Consider the following 25,759-nt stretch of genomic DNA (forward strand, 5'->3'; position numbering starts at 1 on the left):
AACCACTAGGCAAAATAGCGGCTGGTAACACCAAGGTTATTGACTGAATTCAAATGTGTGATCTATGATCCCTTGATCGACAACATGCCTTGGGTGGATGGTTCAATCTATTAGCTAACCCTTAGTGCTAATTAAGTCTCAACTTTTAGTAGGTCTAGGAAATAATTAGTTGATCCAATTGTAATCCCAAGTCATGCAAGGAAAGCCATTCTGGATATAGAGGAGATGGATACTGAAGATGATAATAAGGGATCAACATAAAAGCCTAACTCGATGATGAGACCCCTAAGTGGAATATTTTGTTTGGTTTGAACATGCCTCTAATGGATGCTTTCTTTCTCAAGCTTATTAAGTTGAAGTTTGAAGGATTTTTACATTGATTACAGGAGGAATTCTCCATGTGAATATAATTTTATGATTAGCTTGGTCATATGTATCCAACCTCTAGTGGAACAAATAGAAAGTAGCCATCCTCTTTTCAAGAGGAAAAACGAGAAAGAAAGTATATCCATCTATTTTTTGAGGCTGTGTTAACCATATATTTATTCTAGGGAAGAAAATTGCAAACATGAAGATTGTCTACAAAATAAGAGATGTGTATATTACTTTATCTAAATGACACATGGTCATGATCTTCTCTATTTTGGTGATGTGCTTCTTTTAGGTAATATAAATGCGTAAACTAGTCAGATGCAGTGCTCTTCTAACCATGATGATTCATGAGGCTGATAACCACTAGATAGGGCTTCAAGATGATCGATAGACCCTACCATTAATAGGTCTGAATGATGCCTAATCAAATCAAGTGAATCACATGGGTTGGTCTAAGGACTTCTGTCATTTTGTTAGGTACACTTGCTTTTCTTCCATTGGAGGAGTCAACATTGTTGATTATGTGTTGGATAATAGTCCTTTGTTGCAAATATTGTTGATTGTCAGGTGTCCACTGCCCTCTCTCCTTCAACCATCTATATAATGATGTCCTTTTGGATTCCTCTAGGTCAAGCTCTTTTCAATTTTGCATCCTTTCGTTGACACCAATCACTTACTGTTCATTTCAGTGATTCATTTGATGAGAAATATATGGGCCATCTTTTCGTTTTTAATTTGATTTACTTCAATTTTTTTGGAAATATTTCATACAATTGTCCTTTGGTTAAGCAATTGCATTATGAGGGGTGTTTCTATACTCTAGGACATATGGGATTACAACTACCTTGTAGCCACATAGTTCCTCTGGCACCTTGTTAACTTCTCATACAGACATAATATTATCCTCAAAGAGAGCAACAACACTTGTTGACTTTGTTTGGGGCAACCTCAGTAAGTCATACTGGAGTGTAGTTTATATAGATATTGGTTACATAATCTATTTTATTGGAGTTGTAGTTCATTGTTGGAAATATAGATATATGTACTTATCTTAATATCTTCCCCCCTCGTAATCCAAGGTCTTATAGTTTAGATGCTTTTGCACATTCAATCTACGCCTCCCATCATCGTTCTTTTCATGGCTTCTCTCTGTAAAACTCCTAGCTTTATGTAGATTGCAAACACCTACATAGGTCAATGAAATATATCCTTGTCCATATATTTATGAAAGCTTAGCTACCTTGGAATGTCTATTGAAACATACTTATGAATAAACAATACCTCCTTTTATAGGTGGATCAAGATCCTTCAACAACTTATTGTGAACCCCAAATCTATTTGGAGAACATTTTCTTACAAAGGTGTCCACATGTGCCATTACTAAGCTTGACACATGGTTTAACTATGCCAGCTCACTTTACAATGCTTTTAATCAACACTTGTTATTGTTTGTCTCAGATCATGTAGGTATAATTTCAGTGATGGTCATGTTACCGGACAATCTAGCAGGGGTGCTAGGATGGGTACCTAAGGGATAACTACTAAACCAAATGGAAACAACGAGACAAGGACACACTGTCACCTCAGTCAATGCCCCCTTCTCTTTATAGACTTTTTCCGATGTGAGGAATCCCGGTATGAAGGAAATCACTAGAATGATGAGGTTAATGACTTGATATGGTGTGATTTCCAAAGCCCATTCACAGGAGAGGCTCATATAATGGCTCATTTGCTTTAAAGGCAAGGTAAGGGCTCTCCAAGAAAGGCTTGTAGGAGGGATCCCTAAACCTAGATCAAGGATTCTTAGAGAAATAGAAGGACCTCTCTTAGGCTTTCGTGAAATAACAAGAATATGAAGGTTTGGGACCACAAGAGAGATCTAGGGGATCCAATCAAGGCCTAGGGTTTGTGATGATCATAAAAAATAAGACTAAATCAAGCAAGGATGAGAAGAAGCATCAATAAAAGGTGAACTTCTTTTTTGTTTTAAGTGTAAATGACCCTAAGAAAGCTGCTAACCAAAGAAGCCTAGGAGAAGAATGTGATTTTGGAGCTAGGGTTTGAGGTTTCTCCAAATCTAGCCACAGGATTCGCTTCAAAATTGGAGGACACCTAAAGAAGACCCCAACCCAGTAGCATGCCAAATTACACTTTGAAATGACCACCCTAATGCATTTCATAGTAGGCCCTGTTGAAATATGTAACTAGGTTCGGTCATCATAAATGTATTTGAATCACAATAAAATGTACTTTTCAAAAGAATGAAGAAAATATTTGTATTACTATTATGACTTATTAAAGCATGGGTTTCATACTTGGGTCATCTTGTTTTAGGTCAAAGTCTGCATTGAGGACTTCTAGGATTTATTTTGAGTCATTAGAGTTATTGTCCATTAAAAGAGACCCTTCTTGGGCTTTTGAATCATGTAAAAATAAATGTTTTTGAGTCAAAAATGAATTTTGTCACCTCCACATCAAGTCGACCTCAAGAAGATCAAGTTAGCCTCAAGAAGGGTAATTCGACCTCACTGGAAGGCTATATATATATATATATATATATATATATATATATATATATATATATAAGGCAGTTCGAATTCATTTGGAGCAATTCATTCTCTCTCTCATAGTTCGATATCTTGAAGCTGGAAGCTGGGAAGTGCAAAGTTGGAAAAGAACTGGAAAGAGGTTGGAAAGGAGTGCGAGATTTTGGAGGAAGAAGGAAGACACCAAGATCGAAATTTTGAGCTATCTATCTCTCACTTCTGAGGATTATCTAGTGAGATCGAAGTTTCCTTTGTCAAGTCGACGCTGTTGCTACTGCTACTACTGCAAGTTGATGCTGCTAGGTTGAAGTTGCTTTTGAAAGGATTGTCATCTGCAAGAAAGATTGAGAGCTGACTTGGTGTGGAGGAAGCCTTTGTCTAGGTCAAGAGTCTTGGATTGTCTCGAGAAACTATCGAAGGAAAACTTGTTGACTGGGTTTTCCCCTAGATAGGGGTTTGGCCCTGGATGCCCGCCTAAATCTGTTGTCTTTGTGGTATTGTTTTGGTAATTGCTTGATGAACTAAAAGATAAAAGAAGAACATAAAGATAAAATAATCACAAGCACTTATCTATATAAGAAAACATTTCTACCTTCTGATTTTCTAACATGGTATCAGAGCTAAGGTGAAGAAGGAAAAAGGCAGTTTTGAGTATCTACTTAAAGGAGTCTAAAGGATTGATCAAGAGATCATATAAGGAGCTTTCATAAGGAAAGAAGCTCACTATAAGTGTCTGGTGTAAGTATTGTGGTCGGCTAGGCAATTTGGTCCAAGTGCATCATCTATGCATGAGTGGGGCACATGCAAGCCAAATGTGGTGCTAAAGAATGTTGAAAAGTGTAACTAGGTTTGGTCTTCATAATGACATGTGTAATTGTGATATTATGTAATTAATGAAAAGAAGAAAACTACAATTATTATTGTAATGCTTGTCTCATGGGTTTCATGAGCAAGGAGTTTTATTTTTAGTGATGGTTCCCATTGAGAGCCTTTAGGATTTCTCATCTAGTCACAAAAGTCAACTTGAGTCTATGTCATGTATGAAGGATCCTTCTTGGGCATATTACATTTTGTATGAGTCATAAAAAGTATAAGAAGGCCCTCCAAGACCAAGACAAAGTCACCTCCTTCAAGTCGGCTTCAAAAGAATAATAAAATCTCTCAAATAGACACGTCGGCTCATCTCCAAGTCATGTCGGCTTATTACAGGCTCCAACAACTATAAATAGGGCAGTTTAGATTTCAGTTAGAGACAAAATTTCAGAGCAGATTTCGGTGGTCATCAAGTCTGCAATTCGGTCAAGGTTTAAGGTAGAAAAAGGAGTGCGAAGATCTCATAAGAAGTCTCTCTATCTAAGCGAAGGAGGAAAACAAAAGGAAGATCTGTTTGGGACTATTTTAAGGACTGATCTCCACTCACACGTGTAAGGAAAAGGGTCACTATTGTAGAAAAAGGGCTGAAGATCTTCTTGCTGTGCTAAAGGCTTAATCAAGAAGCATTCAAGAAGCCGAGTTGAAGAAGAAAGCCTTCCAGTCCAAGTGAAGGAGATAAAGAGGTTAGATCACCATATGTGCTGCAATCAGTGTTTTAAAATTCGGCCGGACCGAATCGGATTCGGCCAAGCCGGACCCCTGGCCAGGTCGGCTTGGTAGGAAAACTGGTTTGGTGGCCAGTTTATTACCGAACCGGCCCAGCCGACCGAGCTGGACCCTTGGCCAATTTGTTAAGGTGTTGCGGTTGTTGGATGGGCAAAGATTGGCTATGGGCTTCATTTATAAGGCTATGGATCAAGCAAAGGAGCAAATAAAGGTAGCATAGATAAAGTGGTTAGTACTGGTGCCTAATGACGTTTTACAATTTATTTTTGTTGTAGAGGCCATTTAGAGCCTCCTTGGTTATGTGTTTTTGTTTTGATCTCTATATCATGCATGTATTGGATAGTGCACTAGGTGCCATTTTGATATAATGGATATATTCATGAGCCTACTTTGTTCATATGTTTTCTTCTCTCTATAGTCTAATGCTTTGTGTTTGGAAACATGAATGAAAATCTTTAAAATTATGGTTTTTCATAAAAAATAAATATTTCATGTATTTTTTACAATGTCCGAGTCATTGAAATCAAACCGTTCGAGTGGATAACGAGTCGGAGTCAGAGTCAACCCTCGGCCGTTTCCGAACCCAAGTTGGAGTTTTAAAACATTGGCTACAACTAGGGCCGAAATAAAGTGCAAGTCTGAAGCAAGAGGAAGCCAAATTTGATGAATAACCGAGAAGAAGGAAGAAGCAAGAGGGTTGACTATCATTGACTCGAGGAACGACTTCATCAAAGAAGGTTTGTGTATTGGTCTTGGAGCGGAAAATTGGTCAAGGGTCTTGGTCTTGGTGTTCGTCAATTGGCATCTCTATAAGAAGAAGAATTTGTTCGGGTTTTCCTCTCAAGTGGGAGAGGTTTTGGCCCTAGCTGATAGCCTACATTCTGTGTCTCTTGTCTCTTTATGATTTATGCATTGGTAACTATTTGATGAAGAACACAAATAATCTAAGTAAAAGAAAGATCCTAATCTAAGAAGTAAAAAGCACTCACAAGAAGTTACTAATGGAAGTGAAATCACTTAAATCCTAATGCCCTTGATTTCTCAACATGGTATTAGAGCTAAGGTGACTAAGTCAAGGAAGGGCATCTTATCAACGACACTCAAGGATCAAATCTCAAGGAAGGAATCAAAGTGAAGATCATCTTGAAGTCAAAGAAAGCATGATAGCCCTAGGTCAAAGAAGTCTATAAAGAAGTATTGGGATCATCATCAAGAAAAGAAGGCCGAAAACCCTACATCTACTCAAGTTGAAGAAATCTATGAATAAAGTTAAAATGTTTTGAAGACTATTCATCCAAAGGAAGCTAGATCAAAAGGCGGTGTCATCTTACTCTCTGTGGGATCAAGAACCATTCTTGAAAAAAACTACCTTCATCAAGGAAAAGTTCTATATCCTCTATATCATCATCAACATCAAGGAAGCAACAAGAAGGACTATCCTATCAAGTAAGTATATTTATGTCCACATCTGAATCTATCAAAATGTCTTTTTACAAGGAAAGCAACAAATTGGTTGGGGCTTCAAACTATCTTGCATGGAAGAAAAGGACAGATTTGAATCTCATTGAAAATGAGGTTATGGAACATGTCAAAGGTTCTATCACTAAACCAAGAAAGGAAGATGCTCAAGCTCTTGCCAAGTATATGAAAGGGGAAGTTAGGGCTCAAAGGATTCTCATAGAATCCATCAAGGATCCCCTCATCCCATATGTATCTAAACTCGAAACTTCAAAAGAAATCTATGACAAACTGGTAGAGTTGTATTCCGTAAGCACTGCTGGAGAAGTCATCTCATTAAGGCAAGAACTCTACAAGCTGAAGATGTTAAGGGAAGACGGAAAAACCTCATACTTTATGAGGTTATTTGAGATTTGGGATCAACTATAGGATCTGGGAGAAGTCAAGTCTAATAGAGAAATGACTACAATTGTATTAAATGCACTACCAGAGGAGTGGGGTAACTTTACGTCAAGTATTTATGGGAAGAAAGAAGCTACTCCATTCCAGGATTTATGGTCACTGTGCAAGATTGAAGAATCTAGATTGAAGGTCAAATCTAATGTGGGAGCAGGTGAGCAAAGTCAAGCTTATGCTACAATGACAAGAAGAAAAGGAAAATTTGGCAATTTTGATTCTCGGAAAAAGAAAAGGAACATGGCTAAGATCCAATGCTATGGGTGTCAAGAATATGGACACTACAAAAGAGATTATCCTAAGATGAAGAAGGACAATAACAAAAGAGGAAGAGAAGAAGCTCATAACACCGAAGAAGTTGAGGAAGCTGAAAAGTAGAAGTCTAAGATAGAGGAAATAAGAAATCTCTACTATGACTGAGATAGTCTTCCTCACCTAAGTTCTTTTCAAGTTCCTAAATCTTTTGTTGCAAGATATGGCTATCATGATTCACTAAATGGGATGCATCGAGGCATCATAGAAGCATTGGAAGCAAGAGCTCGGGACATCATCTTAGAGAAGCATGAGAGATGGTTAGAATCTATGGAAGTCAAGGATATAGCTCTTGAGAATCTCATTGAAAACATAAGTGGCATGGTCATCTAGTTGAAGGTTCATCATACATCTGTCAAAAGGAAACATCTGCTGATGGGGATATTTTAGATCCTCAAGATTCTCTAATGGAATCTTCATTGAAAGGTTCACCGATCAGGAAGGGAAGCAAGTGTTTCATCAAGAATTCCAAAGTTGTGGAATTCATGGGGTAATGGTATGATGACATAAAAGTGAAGTAGATCAAGGGATTGAAGCTCTTTCAATCATGGAAGTTGCTGCGGGAAGTCTAGATGACCCAAAGGAAAAATGAGGTATGTGTGCTTACTTTTGATATTGTGGAAGTCATGTCATATGGTTGCAGATATCATGCTCTATCCTAAGAACATGATCGAAAGAAAGGATCTCCTCCCTCAAAGGGATGCAGGAATGCATAGGTCCCACATTCACTAGATGAAATCAACATAATATGTCCTCATATGAAGTATGAGGTGGTTGATGTGGTTGACTACAATTGAGGAACTCTGATTGGAAGCTCCTGGGAATGAAATGTGTGAAGAAAGGAAGGAAGAGATCATGGGATATGCAACCATGGAAGAAGACAATCAACATCCAAAGACCAAGAATATTTAACTAGGATATCTCCTTGAAAGATATGAAGACTCCGATGGAGTATGAAAAAAGAAGAAGAGACCCTTGGTAATATATATATCTTTGGGAGATGTGTCAATATGTATGCAAGATGCTGATAGAAACTAGAAGATGTCGTGATGAAAGACCATCACAAAGGTAATGTTGATTTTAATGTTCATTCCTTTATTTTTGAACAAATATCTGGATGGGTTTATGCACGGTTGCCGAGGGAAGTTCTATGGATGCCTTCCACCACTAATGCACATGGCATGATGAAAGCAATATGGCATGAAGGAAGGCCATATATGGACTAATGGATCACTTTTTGATGATGACATGGCTGACTCATGGATGAAAGTGATAGATGGTCAGTGCCCTATGTAGAAGCCCCAAACATGAAGACTCTTAGATAAAAGAAGTTCATGACATTGTGAAGAGGAGTTCTTCAAACAATTAGTTGTCCCATCATCTCCACTTGAGGAGCTGCGGTAGATCCCTAATTAAGAGGGAGCCTGGAAACAAGTTTCTTACTTGGAAGAAACTTGGAAGTTCCTAAGCCGAGAGGGAGCTTAGGTACATTCCTTTCGTAGGAATGAGTACATTTCTTTATTGGAATAGATATGTCCTCCCTAATTAAGAGGGAGAGATAAACACATCATTCTTGTCTTCACTTGGGAAGACAGAATGGTGGATTGGGTAAACATCTAGAATCTGATGCTCTTTGAGGAGGAATTAGGGCATCCAAGATAAGAGTAGTCGTTGAGGACTGGTATTCTTTGAGGATTGGGAATCCAAGATAAGTATAGTTCTGGTGGAACAGACCATGATAACCCTGGTGGGGTATGTTCTGAGAGAGACAATGATGAGTTGTTAGTCAAGGCCTTTCTATGTGGCAATGTTGGTTGATATGATGCTAAATAGATGGGTTATCAATCCAACTCTTCTTATGAGAAATTCTTCAGATTGAGAATGACCAAGTACCATTATGAATACCTCCCTAGTTAAGAGGGAATGTTGTAAAGTGTAACTAGGTTCGATCTTCATAATGACGTGTTAATTGTGATTTTGTGTAATTGATGAAAAGAAGAAAAATAAAATTATTACTGTAATGCTTGTCTCATGGGTTTCATGAGTAAGGAATTTTATTTTTAGTGATGGCTACCATTGAGAGCCTTTAGGATTTGTCATGTAGTCATAAAAGTCAATTTGGGTCTATGTCTTTTGGTAAGGACCCTTCTTGGGCATATTACATTTTGTATGAGTCATAAAAAGTATAAGAAGGCCCTCCAAGACCAAGACAAAGTCACCTCCTTCAAATCGGCTTCAAAAGAATAATAGAATCTCTCAAATAGACATGTTGTCTCATCTCCTAGTCATGCTTGCTTATTACATGCTCTAACAACTACAAATAACGCAATTCGGATTTCAATTAGAGACATAATTTTAGAGTATATTTCAGTGGTCATCAAGTCCGCAATTATGTCAAGGTTTAAGGCAAAAAAAGGAGTGTGAAGATCTCATAAGAAGTCTCTCTATCTAAGCGAAGGAGGAAAACAAAAGGAAGATCTGTTTGGGACTATTTTAAGGACTGATCTCCACTCACACGTGCAAGGAAAAGGGTTACTGTTGCAGAAAAAGGGCTGAAGATCTTCTTGCTGTGCTAAAGGCCTAATCAAGAAGCATTCAAGAAGCTGAGTTGAAGAAGAAAGCCTTCCAGTCCAAGCGAAGGAGATAAAGAGGTTAGATCACCATATGTGCTGCAACTAGGGCCGAAATAAAGTGCAGGTCTGAAGTAGGAGGAAGCCGAAGTTGATGAATAGCCGAGAAGAAGGAAGAAGCAAGAGGGTTGACTATCGTTGACTCAGGGAAGAAGGACTTCATCAAAGAAGGTTTGTGTCTTGGTCTTGGAGCGACAAATAGGTCAAGGGTCTGGTCTTGGAGCGACAAATAGGTCAAGGGTCTTGGTCTTGGTATTCGTCAATTGGAATCTCGATAAGAAGAAGAATTTGTTCGGGTTTTCCTCTCAAGTGGGAGAGGTTTTGGCCCTGGCTGTCAGCCTACATTCTATCTCGTCTCTTTATGATTTATTCATTGGTAACTGTTTGATGAAGAACACTAATAATCCAAGTGAAAGAAAGATCCTAATCTAAGAAGTAAGAAACACTCACAAGCAGTTGCTACTAGAAGATAAATCACTTAAATCCCGATGTCCTTGATTTCTCAACATATGGAAAGTGTCTGGTGTAAGTATTGTGTCCGGCTAGGCGATTTGGTCCAAGTGCATCATCTCTGCATGAGTGGGGCACAAGCAAGCAAAATGTGGTGCTGAAGAATCCTATGGTGTCGCAATCAATGCTCTGTTTGTGGAGGTCTATGGCTCTCAACGCTCACCCTACTAGTGCCATCATGACCCTTTGGATGGCCTATATCCCGTATAGGGAGGCCAAACCTAAGGAGAAAAGCCGCTTGCAATCCTATATAAGATCCAATGCGTCTTCTCACCTTCCAGTACAACAATTCATTAGTGCAATTGAGTAAATGAACTTACAAATTAGGGGCTCAAGTGGACACTTCATAGTGGCATGCCCTTCCATAATGGGCTTTAGAATGTAGAGGTGCCCCTAGGCTGAAGAGGGAGGAAAATAAAGGACCCTATTAGGTGGTTTCAATCTCTAAGGGAGTGACAGGTCCATGGTACATTCGTCAAATGGTAGGTTTCATGTGAAATAATGATGAAACAGAGCGGGGAAATAGGGAAGGCTCCAAGCCACATGCCATGATACAAGGGTAGCTATAATGAGGGAAGCCCACACATGGGTGTATAGATGTAAGAGGGAGCAATCATGGTACATGAGTTACCCTGGCCTTTGTTTTTCCACCCTTATACATATGCCTTTTTCCTTTTAATTATTTTTCTTTCTTCTAACTACTCGGGGCTCCAGGGAATGAGAGCATGATCTGTATAATATAACAGTGAATACACCGTTAAGGTTGGGAAGTTCATCGCGCACCAGGGGTTGGGACAATCATGGGTTCCTAAATGATGCAGGGGGCTCACATAGGGGCTTTAGGAACTAGGGTGATGGCCATAATGATAGGGGGCAAAGCTCATGTTTGGGTCTTTCCCATGTGCTAAATATTTATGTTCGAACAACTTTTGCATTTTATGGTACATTCCCTGTTGTAAGTGGCCAGATTATGCTTTTAACTTTCTTTTTAGCTGCATCAACCTCTGGGGCATCGTTTTAGGCCCAACCCAAAGTGTGGACAAGGGGAGGGGGGGGCTAACCCTTTGTGGACCCAATGGACAAATGTGGACGCGAATGGGAAATATGTGAAAAGGGGTTATAATGAGCGGAGGGGAGTGATGTATGTGGTGTCGGGAAGCGGGACTACACAACCAAAATCAGGGTTTCCCATGTAGCACCACTCCTAAAGGTAGTAGCCAATAAAGGAGATCCCACGAGACTAGGATACAAGACTAATCACGAAGTTGGACAAGGGGACAAGAGTACAAACCAAGCCAATTCTTTCTGCCGAACCCCCCCACTAATCAATGTCCAAATGTGTCCATGACAAGTAAGCAAAAATACCCAATTACATAATCAAGATCCATACCTTTAGCGTTGGAAGGCCCACCTTCAAACACACGATCAAAATAGACAAGTGAGGGCACATAATTACTGGCTCAGGTGGTGGAGAATGGTGGCACATCGAGCTATCCAGTGGCTGCTGATTGCTAGCTGAGGACAAATCTAGGGGAAAATTTCTCCTATGGGTTTCACCCACTGGTGGTGGCAGGTCACATGATCATGCAAGCCATCTTCAAACTTCAATCCAATAGACTTGACTATCTAGAAAGCTTGAAAGATAAACTCTTTAAACATATACCTAATGTTTAGTTCTTATTGCTATGTTTTCTGTCATTACATTGTCTCCTTTGGGTTTCCTCCCTCGTGGACAAGTTTATTATCCATCCCATTTAGAAGTTTAAGGATCAAAATGAACTAAGTAATTTCCAAAGTATCATGATTGGGCACTGTTGTCACTCAGATTGTACAGGCACCGCAACAACTGCTCAGGGTGGGGGTTGTCACTCTGATCCCCGCCCACTCCGTTCTAGCTGTGTCCCAACAACTGGCTATGGGGGGTAGTCCCTATGGAAATGAGATGATGAGAGACAAGTTGGAAACCAACTTGTCCAAGAGACACAATTGAGTGGCCTAGCTACTTGATTTAATTTTAGCAAGATCAATGATTATATTAGATTTAAGTATGAGACCAGTGCCTTATGGAGTCACAATTCTTGCTTATTGTAAATTAATGCCAAGTAACTAGATGGAGAATTGCTACTTAAATGATTGACTAACCTGTATGCTTGTGCAAATCCTAGGATCTAGGTGTAATGCACGGATCTTGGTTAGTTTTAAATTATATGCCTAGTCTAAATGAAGCCTTTAATTGTTTTGAGAACAGTCTTCAGAGTAGGTTGTGGGATGGAAGCCAACGAGAAGCAGGCAAAGACTTGATTAACAATACCTCCCCCTGTGTTCCAACCACCCAGTGCCTCTGGTTCTGTAGAGACTGTGGCTTTGACGACTGCAAGGTCAAGGTCACTGTGTTAACCATTAAGAAGGGCTGAATCCCTCAAGCTAGATGAGAAAGAGTTGTCGTAGGAATCTATGAACCAAGCTTATGCATGGAGGTAAGTTTTTAATGCATGCTAAGCCTAGAATGCTTATTTAATGATAATGAGTGAAATTCCTAGTTTTGAGATTAGCCTAATGTTTTAAGTACATTAAGTTATGATGAGTCATTAACGACAAGAGTACTTATCAATGAGTTATGTGCACTCTCACAGCCAAAAAAGTGCAAATTTACTCTGTGCCAACAATAGTTCAATCCACAAGATATTTAACCAATGACAAAAATTAAAGAAACTTAGGGCACTTATCCACTTATCAGTTAGCCAATGATTACCAAAACAAGATTCTAATCACAATAGCTCAAGATATTCCATTGATGTTCTTATTCGAATTATATTTCAAATGCTCACAGTATCTTAACTCTTCAACAAGATTAGAACTTAGGTATATGAGTGATCATAGTGCCAAGTTAACAAATTCTCAAAATCTAACACAAGACAAGCAATTGTTAGAGCTTAACAACACAAACCACTATGAACCCAAAAAATTATGAAAGAGCTACTTATGATGATGTTAGGACAACAATAATTATATCACTCTAAAACAAGGAAATTGCCAAACATATGAATCACAAGAGGACCAAGAGCTATGAAACCAGATTCGTCCCCCAGGCTCGTCGTGTCCCGTATCCGGCGAGTCAAACACGATTCGGGCGGATTCGAGTCCGAAGATCAGGACACGTCTTCTTTGATCATGTCTCGATTTTCGGATTCGAATCCGGAAATCAGGAACTTGTGCGGCGTTATAAAGACAATCTTCTCCATTCTATTTTCACATTGAGTTGTTTAGTTTGGTGTGGGTTTGCTGTGAGTGTTTTGGAGCAAGGAGCAAAGGGTGTGGGGGCATTTTCAAGGAGATTCATGCAACAGATAAGTGCATTTTCTCTCAATTTTTTTTGCATTTTTATTACAATAGTTTGCATGTGCATTTCTTTTACAAATTTTTGCATTTTTGGTTTTTTTCTTATAGCATTCGTGGCTCAGTCAAGGGTAATAGGGAAGGGGCAAAATAAGGGGAAGAATGTCCCCATTGGAGATGCCCCTCCTCTCCCAATTTCTTCAGGGTATGCTGCAAGTGTTCCCTCTATTGCAAGTGGGGCTGCAACAACATCTTCAAATGTTGAGGGAAGACTTCCTCCTCAAGATAACAAATATCCCTTGTGGAAATATGTCACAAGAGATCAAGGGCCAAGTAGCAAGGTGAAGGGAGGAGGCAGTGTGAGTTGGAAATGCAACTATTGCCGCAATACTTTCATGAGTACATATTTCCGTGTGAAAGGTCATTCGTTGGCTTTACCAGGTTGTGGAATTAGAGCTTATACAAAGGTGCCTTTACCAAAGAGGAAAGAAATGGAAAGAGAGTCCAACGTTGGTATGGAAAATGTGGCTGCAAAATAAAAAAAAAACCAAGAATGATGACCCCCTTCCATTCTTGAGGAAAAACAACAACAAATTCCAATTTGAGAGTTCTGGTGGGGGACAAGCAACAAAAAGAAAGGCAATTTCACTTGGTCCAATGGACAAGATTTTTCAGAAGGAGAAATGGGAAGAGCTTGATCTCACCATTGCGTTTTTTTTCTATCAAAACTTCATATCCTTAATGTTGCACGCTCACCTCTATTTACTGAGATATGAAAGCTCTAACTCATGGGGCTCCATCAGGGTATGTGCCTCCTGGGTCAGAGAAGCTTAGAACCACATTGTTGATGAAGGAAAAAAGGGGTGGAAAAAATGCTTGAGCTTATTAAAGCATCATGGCCAACATCTGGGGTTAGCATTGTTTCTGATGGATGGACAGATCCAACACGACACCCACTCATCAAATTCATGGTGTCTTCCTTGAATGGTCCAGTTTTCTTGAATGCAGTGGATGCACTTGGACAATATATGGATGCACAATATATGGGTGAGTTGTTTCTTAAAGTTATTGAAGATGTAGGTGTTGATTCTTGTTTGCAAATCATTACAGATAATGCACCTGTTTGCAAGGCTGCTAGCATGATTGTGGAAGCTAAATATCCACAAGTGTTTTGGACACCTTGCATTGTCCATTCATTGAACTTAGCATTGGAATCTATTGCTTTTGATGTGCTTTAGATTGGTAACATTATTGAGGATGCATGACATATCCGTAATTTTGTACAAAATCATACAAATGCCCTCACTATCTACAAGAAGTACAACAATATGTCATTGTTGAAGATTGCGGATACACGGTTTGCCTCTTCATTCATCATGTTGAAGAGGTTGAGGGAGGTCAAGACCGCTCTTGGGGCCATGGTTATTTCAGAGTTTTGGTCTTTTTGGAGAAAGATAGATCAAGTAGCGTCTAAAAGAGTGAAGGACACAATGTTAGATGATGCTTGGTGGGAGAGGGTAGATCTATTTATTCAAATCATGGACCCTATCATTTCCTTGCTTTGATTTTCAGATATAGACCAACCCATCCTAGGAGAGGTTTATGAGGGATGGGATTCCATGTTTGAGTCAGTGAGGAGCATTATTTTACATAATGAATGCCCCGAGTATGAGACATCATCTAAAGCCTTCTTCACCAGTTACATGATATTCTTGTCAGCAGATGGGACAATAATTGCACACATTTACATTGTTTGGCTCGCTCATTGAACCCAAAATACTACAACCATGAGTGGCTAAATGGTGGACCTTCCCAGATATTCCCTCCTCATATGGATGGTGAAATCTCACAGGGGAGGAAAGATGCATTCAAGCGGGTTTTTCAGGATAGAGCATCCCTTGATGAGGTGGAGGATGCCTTTGCAGAGTTTTCTACTGGCACTGGTCGATTTGCAAGGTATGATCTGATTAGAGACAAGGGGGCTAAGAAGTCCTATTCTTGGTGGGCAAATCATGAGGCAACAAGCCCCTCCTCTACAATAGTTAGCCATGAGGCTCCTCTCTTAGGTGACTTCGTCCTGTTCTTACGAGAGGAATTGGAGCACATATGGGGATTTGTATAGTGTCAAGAAGAGTAGGCTTGAGCAGTCCAGGGTAGAGACAATGGTGTATGTTCCCACCAACCTTTGTCTTATTTACAGGCAGAGGGATGAGTGGTTGAAGGGAAAGACAAAGATGTGGGATGTCTTTCCTGATAATATGGTTCTGGACAACAGTGTTGAGTTGGCATTGGCCAACTTGGATCTTAATGATCTAGTGCTAGAGCCTGTTGCATTTGATGATGGTGATACTGTAGAGGGGTCATCCACCACACCAGCAGATGCAGAGATGACCTTGGATATAGGGGAGGAGGATGCAACATAGGGGGGCAGTGTTGACCATGATGATGAGGATAGTGGTGCTGATTTTTATGATGACTATGAGGATTGATGATTCACGAGTCATGAGCTAGCTATTGCCTTGAGGCTTGTATACTTGTAGTTGTTTTGTTTTTGCTATTTCTATTTGCCATTGGCATTGCACTACCTATGTAACACATTTTGATTTTGATGACTTAACAAGAAAACTACATTATCTTTATCTTACTATCTTGTCTTTCTCCTATTGGATCATTGATGAATTGAATTTGTATTATTATTTATCATTTATGTCACAGTTGTATTTGTATGCATAATGTTACTTTGTAAAACTTACATTTAGATGAAGATCTATGTTTGAAATATATATATCTAATTTTTAAATTTTACTATATATATATTAATAAAATAATATATATCGTATCTGAACTTGTGTTGTCCCGGGGGGTCAACGTGTCTGTATCCAACACTCGAATCCCCATATTCGTCGAATCCCGAATCCTGTGTCAGGTGACTTAGCCGAGGAGTAAGTTAATGACTTTGCCAAATTGCTCTCTTGGAATCTGAAATTTTTTTGGGCATCATGTTCTTCTTTGGACATCGTTGTTTATTTTGCGCTTGTGGGTTTTTGACTACTCCGAGGGTTTCTTAATTGCTGGAATATACTTTGGACCGTGTTTTTTTTGGCACCGAACCCAATCTGAGTTGATCCTCCGGTCGATCAAATCCCACTGTGTTGCACCACAAAACAGCAACTCGCCGCCTTTGGGAGAATTTTTTTTTCTTACTGGTTAGAAGCCCCTTCCGTCACCATCGCGTGGGTTCAAGTTCAAAGTCGGGTTTTTTTTCAAAACCCTCGGGACCGTATTTCAAAGAGGCTGTATACGCTTTAGAAAACATAAAGACCGGTCAATATTTTGGCTTTCGTGGTGATTCGAACCGTGACGTCGACGGGAAGTGGGGGAGCCTTCGTTCCTGTGTTTGTGTTTGCGAGCATATTGGTTCGTGTCATCCACATGTGGCACTTTCTGCAGCAGTGCTTTGGCCAAACACAACGACGACACAGTAAGCATTTCCAGAACGACGGCAACTGAATCGCAGGTGTAGCATTCCGGAACAACGTGTGCTTGTTGGAATTTCGGCGTGAACGCTGACGTTTTTTTTGTTTTTTTTGTGGCACGGGAATGCGGAGCCGGCTATATATATATATATATATATATATATATATATATATATATATATATATATATATTAGACTGCCACAGTGCCGCCTTTGCAGTAAATCCTGGAGCTGCCTGCGTGGACAACTCAGGTAATAAAATATTATTACACAATTGCATATGGAAAATATGAATCTTTCAATCAGTTTGATGAGAGACGCGGGGAAGCGCTATTAAAAAAAAAATGCCCAGTGCACGATCTCAAAGAGGCAAGTGCGAAGAATAGTAGCGGCAAGGAATACAATGAAGACTCGAGATTGTAGGGAGACGAGGTCTAAGGTTCGAAACATGGAAGCGGCCATGCTGAATTACAATCCCCACCACTAGCAGCACCAGGCACTTTTCATCGATTTCGTGTGAACCGGTGTTTCCAGCGGATTTTTTTATACAGCGGCAAGGGTGCTGGGTAACTGAAATTTTATTTGCATATGTTTTTAAAAATACGAGTGTTGTCACTGTACTAAGTTTCCGTCTGATTCAAATTAAAGGGACAGGGAAATCATTTTTTTTTAAGGGTGCTGGACGTGGTAATCTGGGGCCAGTACAGAGCTGTCAGGGGCTAGATTGGACGTTGATTCTGCGGCTCAATTTGTTGCTGTATTACAAATTAAAACAGTTCCTAAACCAGTGATTAGTTACGTAAATTGTGCTTCTCGGTGTTCGATCCTGTGTGAAAGAATCACCTGTCAGATTTTTTCTGTATCTTGGGAAACGTGCAGATGGCCTCTCTTACAAACCTGATGTTGGAAGGCAGTCAGCGCTTTAATGGCACAAACTATAACATCTGGAAATAGAGAATGTTGACCATTTTTGAATATAGGCATCTTGACCAGCTCGCTCTGAACAAAGAGCTCCATCCTGGTACAACTGGCACCGATCAAGATAAGTTTGATGATTGAAATCGAGAGGTCGTTATGCTCCTCAAGCTTTCTGTGACTGATGATCAGTTACCACAGATTCCTTCTGGCAAGACAGCTGCCGAGATCTGGCAACAGTTGAAGGAATTGCGCGAGACATCCGACAAGAGCAGAGCTTTCTTTCTCAAGAATCAGTTGGTCTCCATCATGATGGATGAACATATGTCTTTGCAGGAACATCTCAACAAGATTAAAGACATTTGAGATCAGCTCGAAGCCATTGGTCGCACCATGGAGGAAGAAGATATGGTAGTCATCACTCTGAAAAGTCTACCAAAATCTTATGAGTACTTCATAGAAACACTCAACATTACCTCTGCTAATGTTGATCTGAAGTTTCCGGAGTTATGCACCAAACTCATGCAGCAGGATCGTTGGAAACAACAGTTTGGTAGTGGTGCGGCATCAGCCTCCTCAGAAAATGATTTTGCTGCCAAATATTAGTCCTCTCAGTCCTTTCAACAGAAATGTTCTTCTCAGTTTTTTGATCCTGCTAGGAAGAAAAATGTGCAGTGCAATTACTGTCACAAGTTCGGCCACATAAAGAAAGATTGTCGACAGAGGATTGCTTCTGAACAAAAGAAACAGGGAGGGCCCCATCAGACATCGATTGTTGCAGAACATTCCGAGCAGTCAGAATCTGCCTTTTACGCCTTTATGGCTAAAAGGTCTTCAGATCATGTCCCGTCTTCTGCTTGGTACATTGACTCTGGTGCATCACGTCATTTCTCTCACAGGCGTGACTGGTTTATTGACTTCTCACCTTTCAGTGATTCTGTGGTATTCGGCGGAGGTGAAAAGTACATAGTGGTTGGCAGAGGTACAGTTCAGATCCAGTCTGGTGAGCGCACACTCATCTTCCTGAATGTGTACTATGTTCCTGGTATGGAAATTAATCTGCTGTCTGTCAGCCAGATTATGAGGAACTCTCCTTACCTTGATGTAATGTTCAGTGCGCACAAGTGCTCCATTATCGACAGGGAGACTAGTCTTACAGTTGCTGTTGGCCTAGAGGATCATGGTCTATACAGGCTTCTTGACATTGGTGATTCTCCAGAAGTGGCTCTAGCAGTGCGTGTTTCTCCCATCAGTACTCTGTGGCATCAGCGATATGGGCATCTAAACATGCAGTATCTCTCTCATCTCTCTCGGGAGGGACTTGTGTTAGGGTTACCTGATATTTAGACTCAACAGTTGGGCGTATGCGGCGCTTGTCAAGCTGGAAAGCAACATCGGTCTTCATTCAAGGATGGAGAATCTTGGCGCGCATCTAAGGTACTCCAGTTAATTCATGCTGATATTTGTGGTCCTATGAATACATCTTCTATTACTGCTTGAAAATATTTTTTGCTTATTGTAGATGATTTCAGTAGAAAGATGTGGGTGTATTTTCTAAAATATAAATCTAATGCATTTAGTACCTTTCAGAAGTTTAAAGCCTTAGTTGAAAAAGAGTCTGGCTATAATATCATGACTCTTAGGATAGATAACGGGGGGGGGGGGAATTTTTGTTCTTCTGCCTTTTCCAACTTCTGTGATGCTCATGGCATCAAACGCCAGTTAACTACACCCTACACTCCTCAACAGAACAGTGAACTACACCCTACACTCCTCAACAGAACAGTGTTGTCGAACGCCGCAACCGCACGGTTGTTGAAATAGCTCGTTCCATGTTACAACACAGGAGTGTTTTGAACAAATTCTGGGCTGAAGCAGTATTTACTGCTGTCTATCTTCTTAACCAATCACCCACTCAGGCTATTAAGGGGAAGACTCCCAAAGAGGTTTGGTTTGGCCGTAAGCCTAAGATCAATCACCTCAAAGTATTTGGCTCAGTTGCATATGTTTGGATTCCAGCTGCTAAGCGCTCTAAGTTGGATTCCAAAAGCCAGAAACTCATGATGACAGGGTACAATGATCATCACAAGGCCTATAGGTTGATAGATATAGCCACTGGTCGTCTTAGCTTCAGTGGGGATGTAGTATTTGATGAAGACAGAGGATTCTTTCAGTCTTCTCCTTCTGAGCAGTGTTCTGAGGATCAACCTCACAGTTTTCTTCTTCCGGTAGGTCCACCTGATGGGAGGGATGATGCAGCATCAGTGTTTGATAATTCACTACCTGAGCTTCCTTCAGAAAATAACCCTCCTCTTGCTTCCCCTATTGTTCTTGAGCCTTCTCCACCTCCTCCTGATATTGGTTCCTCTACTCTTCGGCCTAAATGGTGGGCTAAAACCATTGGTGATCTCCAGGATGATGAGCTGCTTGAAGGTAGAACTTCTAGACATAAGAGCAAACAATAGTCTACAGTAAATTTTGCACTTATGGCTAACCTACACAGTATTTTTGAGCCTCAAAAATATTCAGAGGCTAAAGGTACATCTGAGTGGGAATAGGTTATTGAAGCTGAATTCCAGAGTCTTCAGAAGAATCACACGTGGACCCTTTCTGATCTTCCTGCAAGGAAAAAGCCCATCAGCTGCAAATGAGTGTATAAAGTGAAATACAAAGCTGACAGAACCCTAGACAAGTATAAATCTCGTCTTGTGGCTCGAGGGTTCTCACAGAAGGAAGGCATCGACTATGAGGAGACTTTTGCTCCTACAACCAAGATGAGTACCATACGGCTTGTCCTTGCCCTAATAGCTCAGTTCAATTGGAAAGTTCATCAGATGGATGTAAAGAGTGCTTTCCTAAATGGTGACTTACAGGAAGAAGTCTACATGACGCAGCCTCCAGGATTCAAGGTTGCCGGTCAAGAACAGAAAGTGTGTAGATTAGCTAAAGCACTCTATGGATTGAAACAAGCTCCTCGGGCTTGGTACATGAAAATTGATCAGTACCTAACAGATCATGGCTTTCAGCGGGGCCCATCTGATGCAAACTTGTATATCAAGCATACTGGTGATGATATTTTGTTTGTGGTTGTCTATGTGGATGACCTTATCATTACTGGCAGCTCTGCACACTTGATCCATGGGATCAAACAAGACTTATGCAACACCTTTGATATGACAGACTTGGGACTTCTTCATTAGTGTCTGGGGGTTGAAGTCTGGCAGACTGAGAACAACATCTTTCTCTCTCAGTGCAAGTATGCCAAAAATCTTGTGGACAAGTTCAGAATGCAGGATTGAAAACTTGCCACGACTCCTATGGAACCAGGGCTCAAACTTTCAGCTCAGTCATCCTCCCCCCTTGTGGATGAAACTTTATTCAGGCAATTAGTGGGCAGCCTCATCTACCTTACTGCCACTAGACCTAACATCAGTTTTGCAGTGAGCTACATTTCTCGCTTCATGTCAGCTCCTAAGGCTGATCATTGGATAGCAACAAAGCATGTGCTACGATATGTGCGTGGCACTCCTGATTATGGACTCCTATACACTCGAAGTTCCCATCCTATACTCAGTGGTTACACAGATTCTGACTGGGTCGGTTCGGTTGATGACCGTAAATCTATAGCGGGGTATGTGTTTAGTCTAGGATCTGGTGCTGTCCCTTGGACTAGTAAGAAGCAGCAGGCAGTGGCTTTCTCCTCAACAGAAGCAGAGTATCGGGGACAATGTTGCACGAAGCGGGAGCGAAGCGGGAGCGTTTTTTGGAAGCGGGGACGCCGAAGCGTCATTTTCCAAAAATCTAGGAAGCGAAGCGTCCGCGGAAGCGTCTGCTATATATATATATATATATATATATTTATATTTTTTTGCATTTATACTCAAAACAAACATCCCAAATACCAAATTAATTGTAGAAGACATGAAAACATGCATATTTTTGCATAAATCAAGATAGATATGGCATCCATGATTCCATTGTAGTTACTAGTATGTACAACAATCATCTATATTCTAGCTATTACAAACATACATCAAATTTTTAAGCATATTATAAAACATAAAACATTTAAGCATATTATAAAACATAAAACATAGAGCATATTATGATTTATCTAGCAAGTGAGCAACTGTCAACATTTGTCATGCCCAAAATTCAAATAATAATGTTTACAAAATATGTCACTTGGTCACCGCCAAGCCAAAAAGGTTCAAAATTCAAATTCACAAGTCTACAAGTCTAATGAGTAATCTATGACAAAAAGTAGTAGATTGTGAATATATCTACTAATCTCTCCTCCTTCCACCACGAATAGAACGTGGTGGCGGGCCTCCACGTGGTGGCGGGCCTCCACGTGGTGGCAATGAAGAAGATGGTGCCTGTGGAAGTCGTGGCACTGACACTGATGAAGAAGAACCCCCTGCTGTTGGTGTTGAACCATGGAACCTAGGAACCAAGGGACCAGATGGGGGTGGGGGTGGTGGCATATCAACACGGTCATCATCATCCTAGAATCGCTCAAAAAATTCATGCAAAAAAAAAAACACTAGTTAACAAAAAAATTAAAAACATGAATTAGAGAAATGCTTTATAAGGGAAAATTGGAAAATTCATACCACAATGGACATACCTGGATAAGAGCATCCTCTAATTGCTCTAGTCGCAACACTCCATCCTCCAAATTGGGCTCCTCTGGATTCTTGTCCCAAATCAACAAGTCTTTATTAGACTTTGCATCTTCACAGTAATGGGACAACAATCGCAAGTTGTAATGAACATAAATCAAGCTCTCTGCCCGGTCTAAATTCAACCTGTTCCTTTTAACACTGTGGATGAAAGAATAAGAGCTCCAACACCTCTCTGCAGAAGAAGTGTTTACCACCTGTGATAGCACCCGCAATGCCAAACTCTGTAGAAGTGGAGTACCCCCTCCATGCATGTTCCACCACTCAAGAGCAGAAAAAGTCTCTCGATCTTTAATTGCATGCATGCTCCCAAATGGACCAGTGTTGAGCGTATAGTTGCTCACCTGTCTCCGTACCAATGCAGCCTCCTCCTCATCAGGGATTAATTTACTCAATGCAGCCATATATTTTTGGTGAACCTCTTGATCTTGGTGTGGTTTTCTCCTGCTTCCCCCCCCAGGTGCTGGTGTTGAAAGCCATGATGGATGATAGTATTTAGGTGTCAAAACATATGCTAATGCATGCAATGGAACATTTAGCATTTCCCATCGGTTTTGCAGCTCTACACGAATATAATTGTACAAGTTGATATCTATAGGCTCAACAATGTCTTTAATCTGCCCCAACATGCTATCCATTTGCTCATACACCTCCCCAATTACTGGTCGATCTGAATCTGCAAACTTGATCATGTAATAAATTGGTTTGGTGAATTGCAAAACATATTTAACCTGTCCCCAAAAGTAACTGTCAAGAACAGTGTCCTTGACTGCATTAGCACCATCTATGTCAGTGTTAATTTCATCCCATGTTTCAGCACACACCAGATTAGTTAAAGCTTGTCTCACCTTCACTAGCCGCCTAAAGGTGAGGTAATAACTAGCAAATCTTGTCTTTGCAATTTTAAGCAATTGCAACTTGGAGTAAGTGCCATAGAAGTAGTTTACCCTTGTATGCCCTGTGATGAATTTAATGAGCTGCTTCCCTCTCCTGTAAACCTCAGCAATCCACCCACATTCTTTGTGTTTCACAATATCATGCATCAAAAGGTTCAATGTGTGAACCAGGCACCCAGACCAAAAGATGTGTGGATGAGTACGCTCAATAATTTTTCCTGCTGCCTTACAATTTGCTGCATTATCTGTGATCACTTGAACCACATTATTCGGACCAATATCTTTGATTGATTTCAATAGGAGATCTGCAATGTTTTGTGCAGATGCAGTGATGGAGGAGGAGTCATGACATGCAATAAATACTGCACCACTAGAAGAAACACCAAGAACATTTATCAAATGTTGGTTTCTAATATTTGTCCACCCATCTGATACAATGGATACCCCAGAATCTACCCACTCGTTTGTAAAACGTGTCAAAGCTCTTTGAACCTTAGCTTTTTCTCTTTCTAATAACACTGTTCTAGCTTTCTCATAGTTGGGGGCCTTGTATCCTTTTGGGGCTTCATTGATGGCCTTTACCATTTCATGCCAATAGGGAGAGCGAAGCACATTGAATGGTACACCGCAAGCACAAAGAAAACGGACTATCTTTCCATCCACATCATCCCTCCCAGCAACATTAAGGAAATCCCCTATTGTTCTTCTACCTCCAGAGCTTGCAGAAGTACCATGAGGAGATGAGCAACTACCAAATTTAGAGGTTGCACTTGATTCAGAATGAGTTTTTTGTTTCTTGTTTTTTTGTTGTGCAACCATCTCTATTTGGATGTATTTTCTTCTTTCTTCAGTTGAAATGTTTGGGCAAATTTGTACCCCCACAGAACCCTTTTTTTCATCACTGTCCAGCACCCCACAAAGATGCCTCCTCAGACGGGTATATGAACCACAATATGGTTTTCCTCCATGACAACCATGAAGGCACACAAATTTGTAAGATCCACCACCCTTTCCCCCATCAAGTTTGGTCACATAGTTCCACAAGGGTGTTGATGTAGCTTTCCCATCTTGTGTTTCAGTGTCCCCTTCAAGTTCATCCCCTTCCTCTTCAAACCCTTCCTCCTCATCATACATTGGGTCATTACTATTAGGACCATCACCAATGTCCTTTTCTGTTTCTTCCCTTCTATTCCTCACCCTTGCCATCATTAAAACCAAGAGTGGAATGATACATAGAAGCCAAAAGAACACCATCTTGGAATATGGATATAGGTGGTGGACAACGGCAACCTGTAAATAAAGGAGCAAGTAGAAACAATGGGAAAGAGTAGGAGAGGGAGGAGAAAAATACAAATTTTTTTTCAAAAAAACAAGGGAGTTTGGGGTTTGAACTTACCTCTTTAGCTCTTGTAGATGAAGTCCTCCAAGCTCTTGCTCCAAGCTCCTCCTCCTTCTCCTAGCTCCTCCTTCTTCACTCCTCCAAGCTCTCCTCTCTTCTCCTCTCCTTTCCTCTCTTCTCTTCTCCTCTCCTCTCTTCTCTTCTCCAACTCTCATAAACTCAAAGTGAGAAAATGAGGAATGAATGGGGGCTTTATTCTTTTCATTCCTCACCTTAACCTCACTCTAACCTCACCCTAACCCACCCCCTTAAGGTTGAGTGAACATAACTTAAAAAAAAAATTAAAAAAAATGTGTTTTTCTCCCTTGGGCGCGCCCCTTTCCGCCGAAGCGTACGGAAGCGTGCGTGAAGCGCACGCTTCCTGCTCCGAAGCGCCACGCTTCGGCGGCCCGAAGCGCCGTACGAAGCGCGCTTCGGAGCCGGCGCTTCGGAAATTCCAGGAAGCGCTAAAAATTTCACGAAGCGCGCTTCCAAAATTCCGAAGCGCGCTTCGTACGACGCTTCCTAGGCGCTTCCGTACGGGGCGCGCTTCAGAGCTTCGATCCGGGGGGGGGGGGGGGGGGCGCTTCGTGCAACACTGATCGGGGAGCAGTTAAGGCATCTTGTGAGGTAGTTTGGCTTCGACGAATGCTTGCGAATATGCATGTTTCCTAGACAGGTCCTACTCCCTTGTTTTGTGATAATCAAGGAGTGCTCAAACTTGCCAAGAATCCAGTCTTTCATGAATGAACAAAGCATGTGGAAACCCATTGCCACTACATTCGCCAGCTTGTTGAAGACGGATCCGTTCAGTTGCGATATGTTCCCACAACGGAGCAGCCCGCAGACATCTTCACCAAGCCTCTTGGTCCTGATAAGTTTGTAAAATTCAGAGGGTCCATTGGTGTTGTAAATAGATTGAGCATTAAGGGAGGGTATTAGAATAATACTATTTAGTGTTTAATGCTCATTCTTATTAGCTGTTGCTATTTTTATCTTTTTAGCAGTTTCTTAGATGAAACTGGTTGTTTCTATTTTCTAATAGAAACTTGATGTTTCTATTACTATAAATATCTCTATATTATTATTGAGCTTCATTTTGCTCATCAATTCAATTCATTCATTGGAAATCCATATGCGTGTTTCACACTGTTTTAGAGACTGGTACTCCTTGAGGATTTGGAATCCAA

The 25,759-nt window shown here is 40.6% G+C and overlaps 2 protein-coding genes across 2 annotated transcripts in view; one reads left to right on the forward strand and one right to left on the reverse strand.

The window, feature by feature from the left end:
- The window catches only part of LOC149254117 (uncharacterized), a 342,370-nt gene that overhangs the window by 275,072 nt on the left and 41,539 nt on the right, over positions 1-25,759 (forward strand).
- On the reverse strand, positions 21,744-23,647 carry LOC149254118 (uncharacterized). Its single transcript, XM_089456988.1, has 2 exons — positions 22,241-23,647; positions 21,744-22,118 (listed from the first exon to the last, which is right to left on the reverse strand). Exons 1-2 carry the CDS (start codon positions 23,336-23,338, stop codon positions 21,897-21,899), a joined length of 1,320 nt encoding a protein of 439 aa, XP_089313114.1. The 5' UTR covers positions 23,339-23,647; the 3' UTR covers positions 21,744-21,896.

This window comes from Pinus tabuliformis, chromosome 7, assembly GCF_031772625.1.
Source record: "Pinus tabuliformis cultivar Carrire ecotype Pingquan chromosome 7, CPIR1, whole genome shotgun sequence".
Classification (NCBI taxonomy): Eukaryota; Viridiplantae; Streptophyta; class Pinopsida; order Pinales; family Pinaceae; genus Pinus; species Pinus tabuliformis.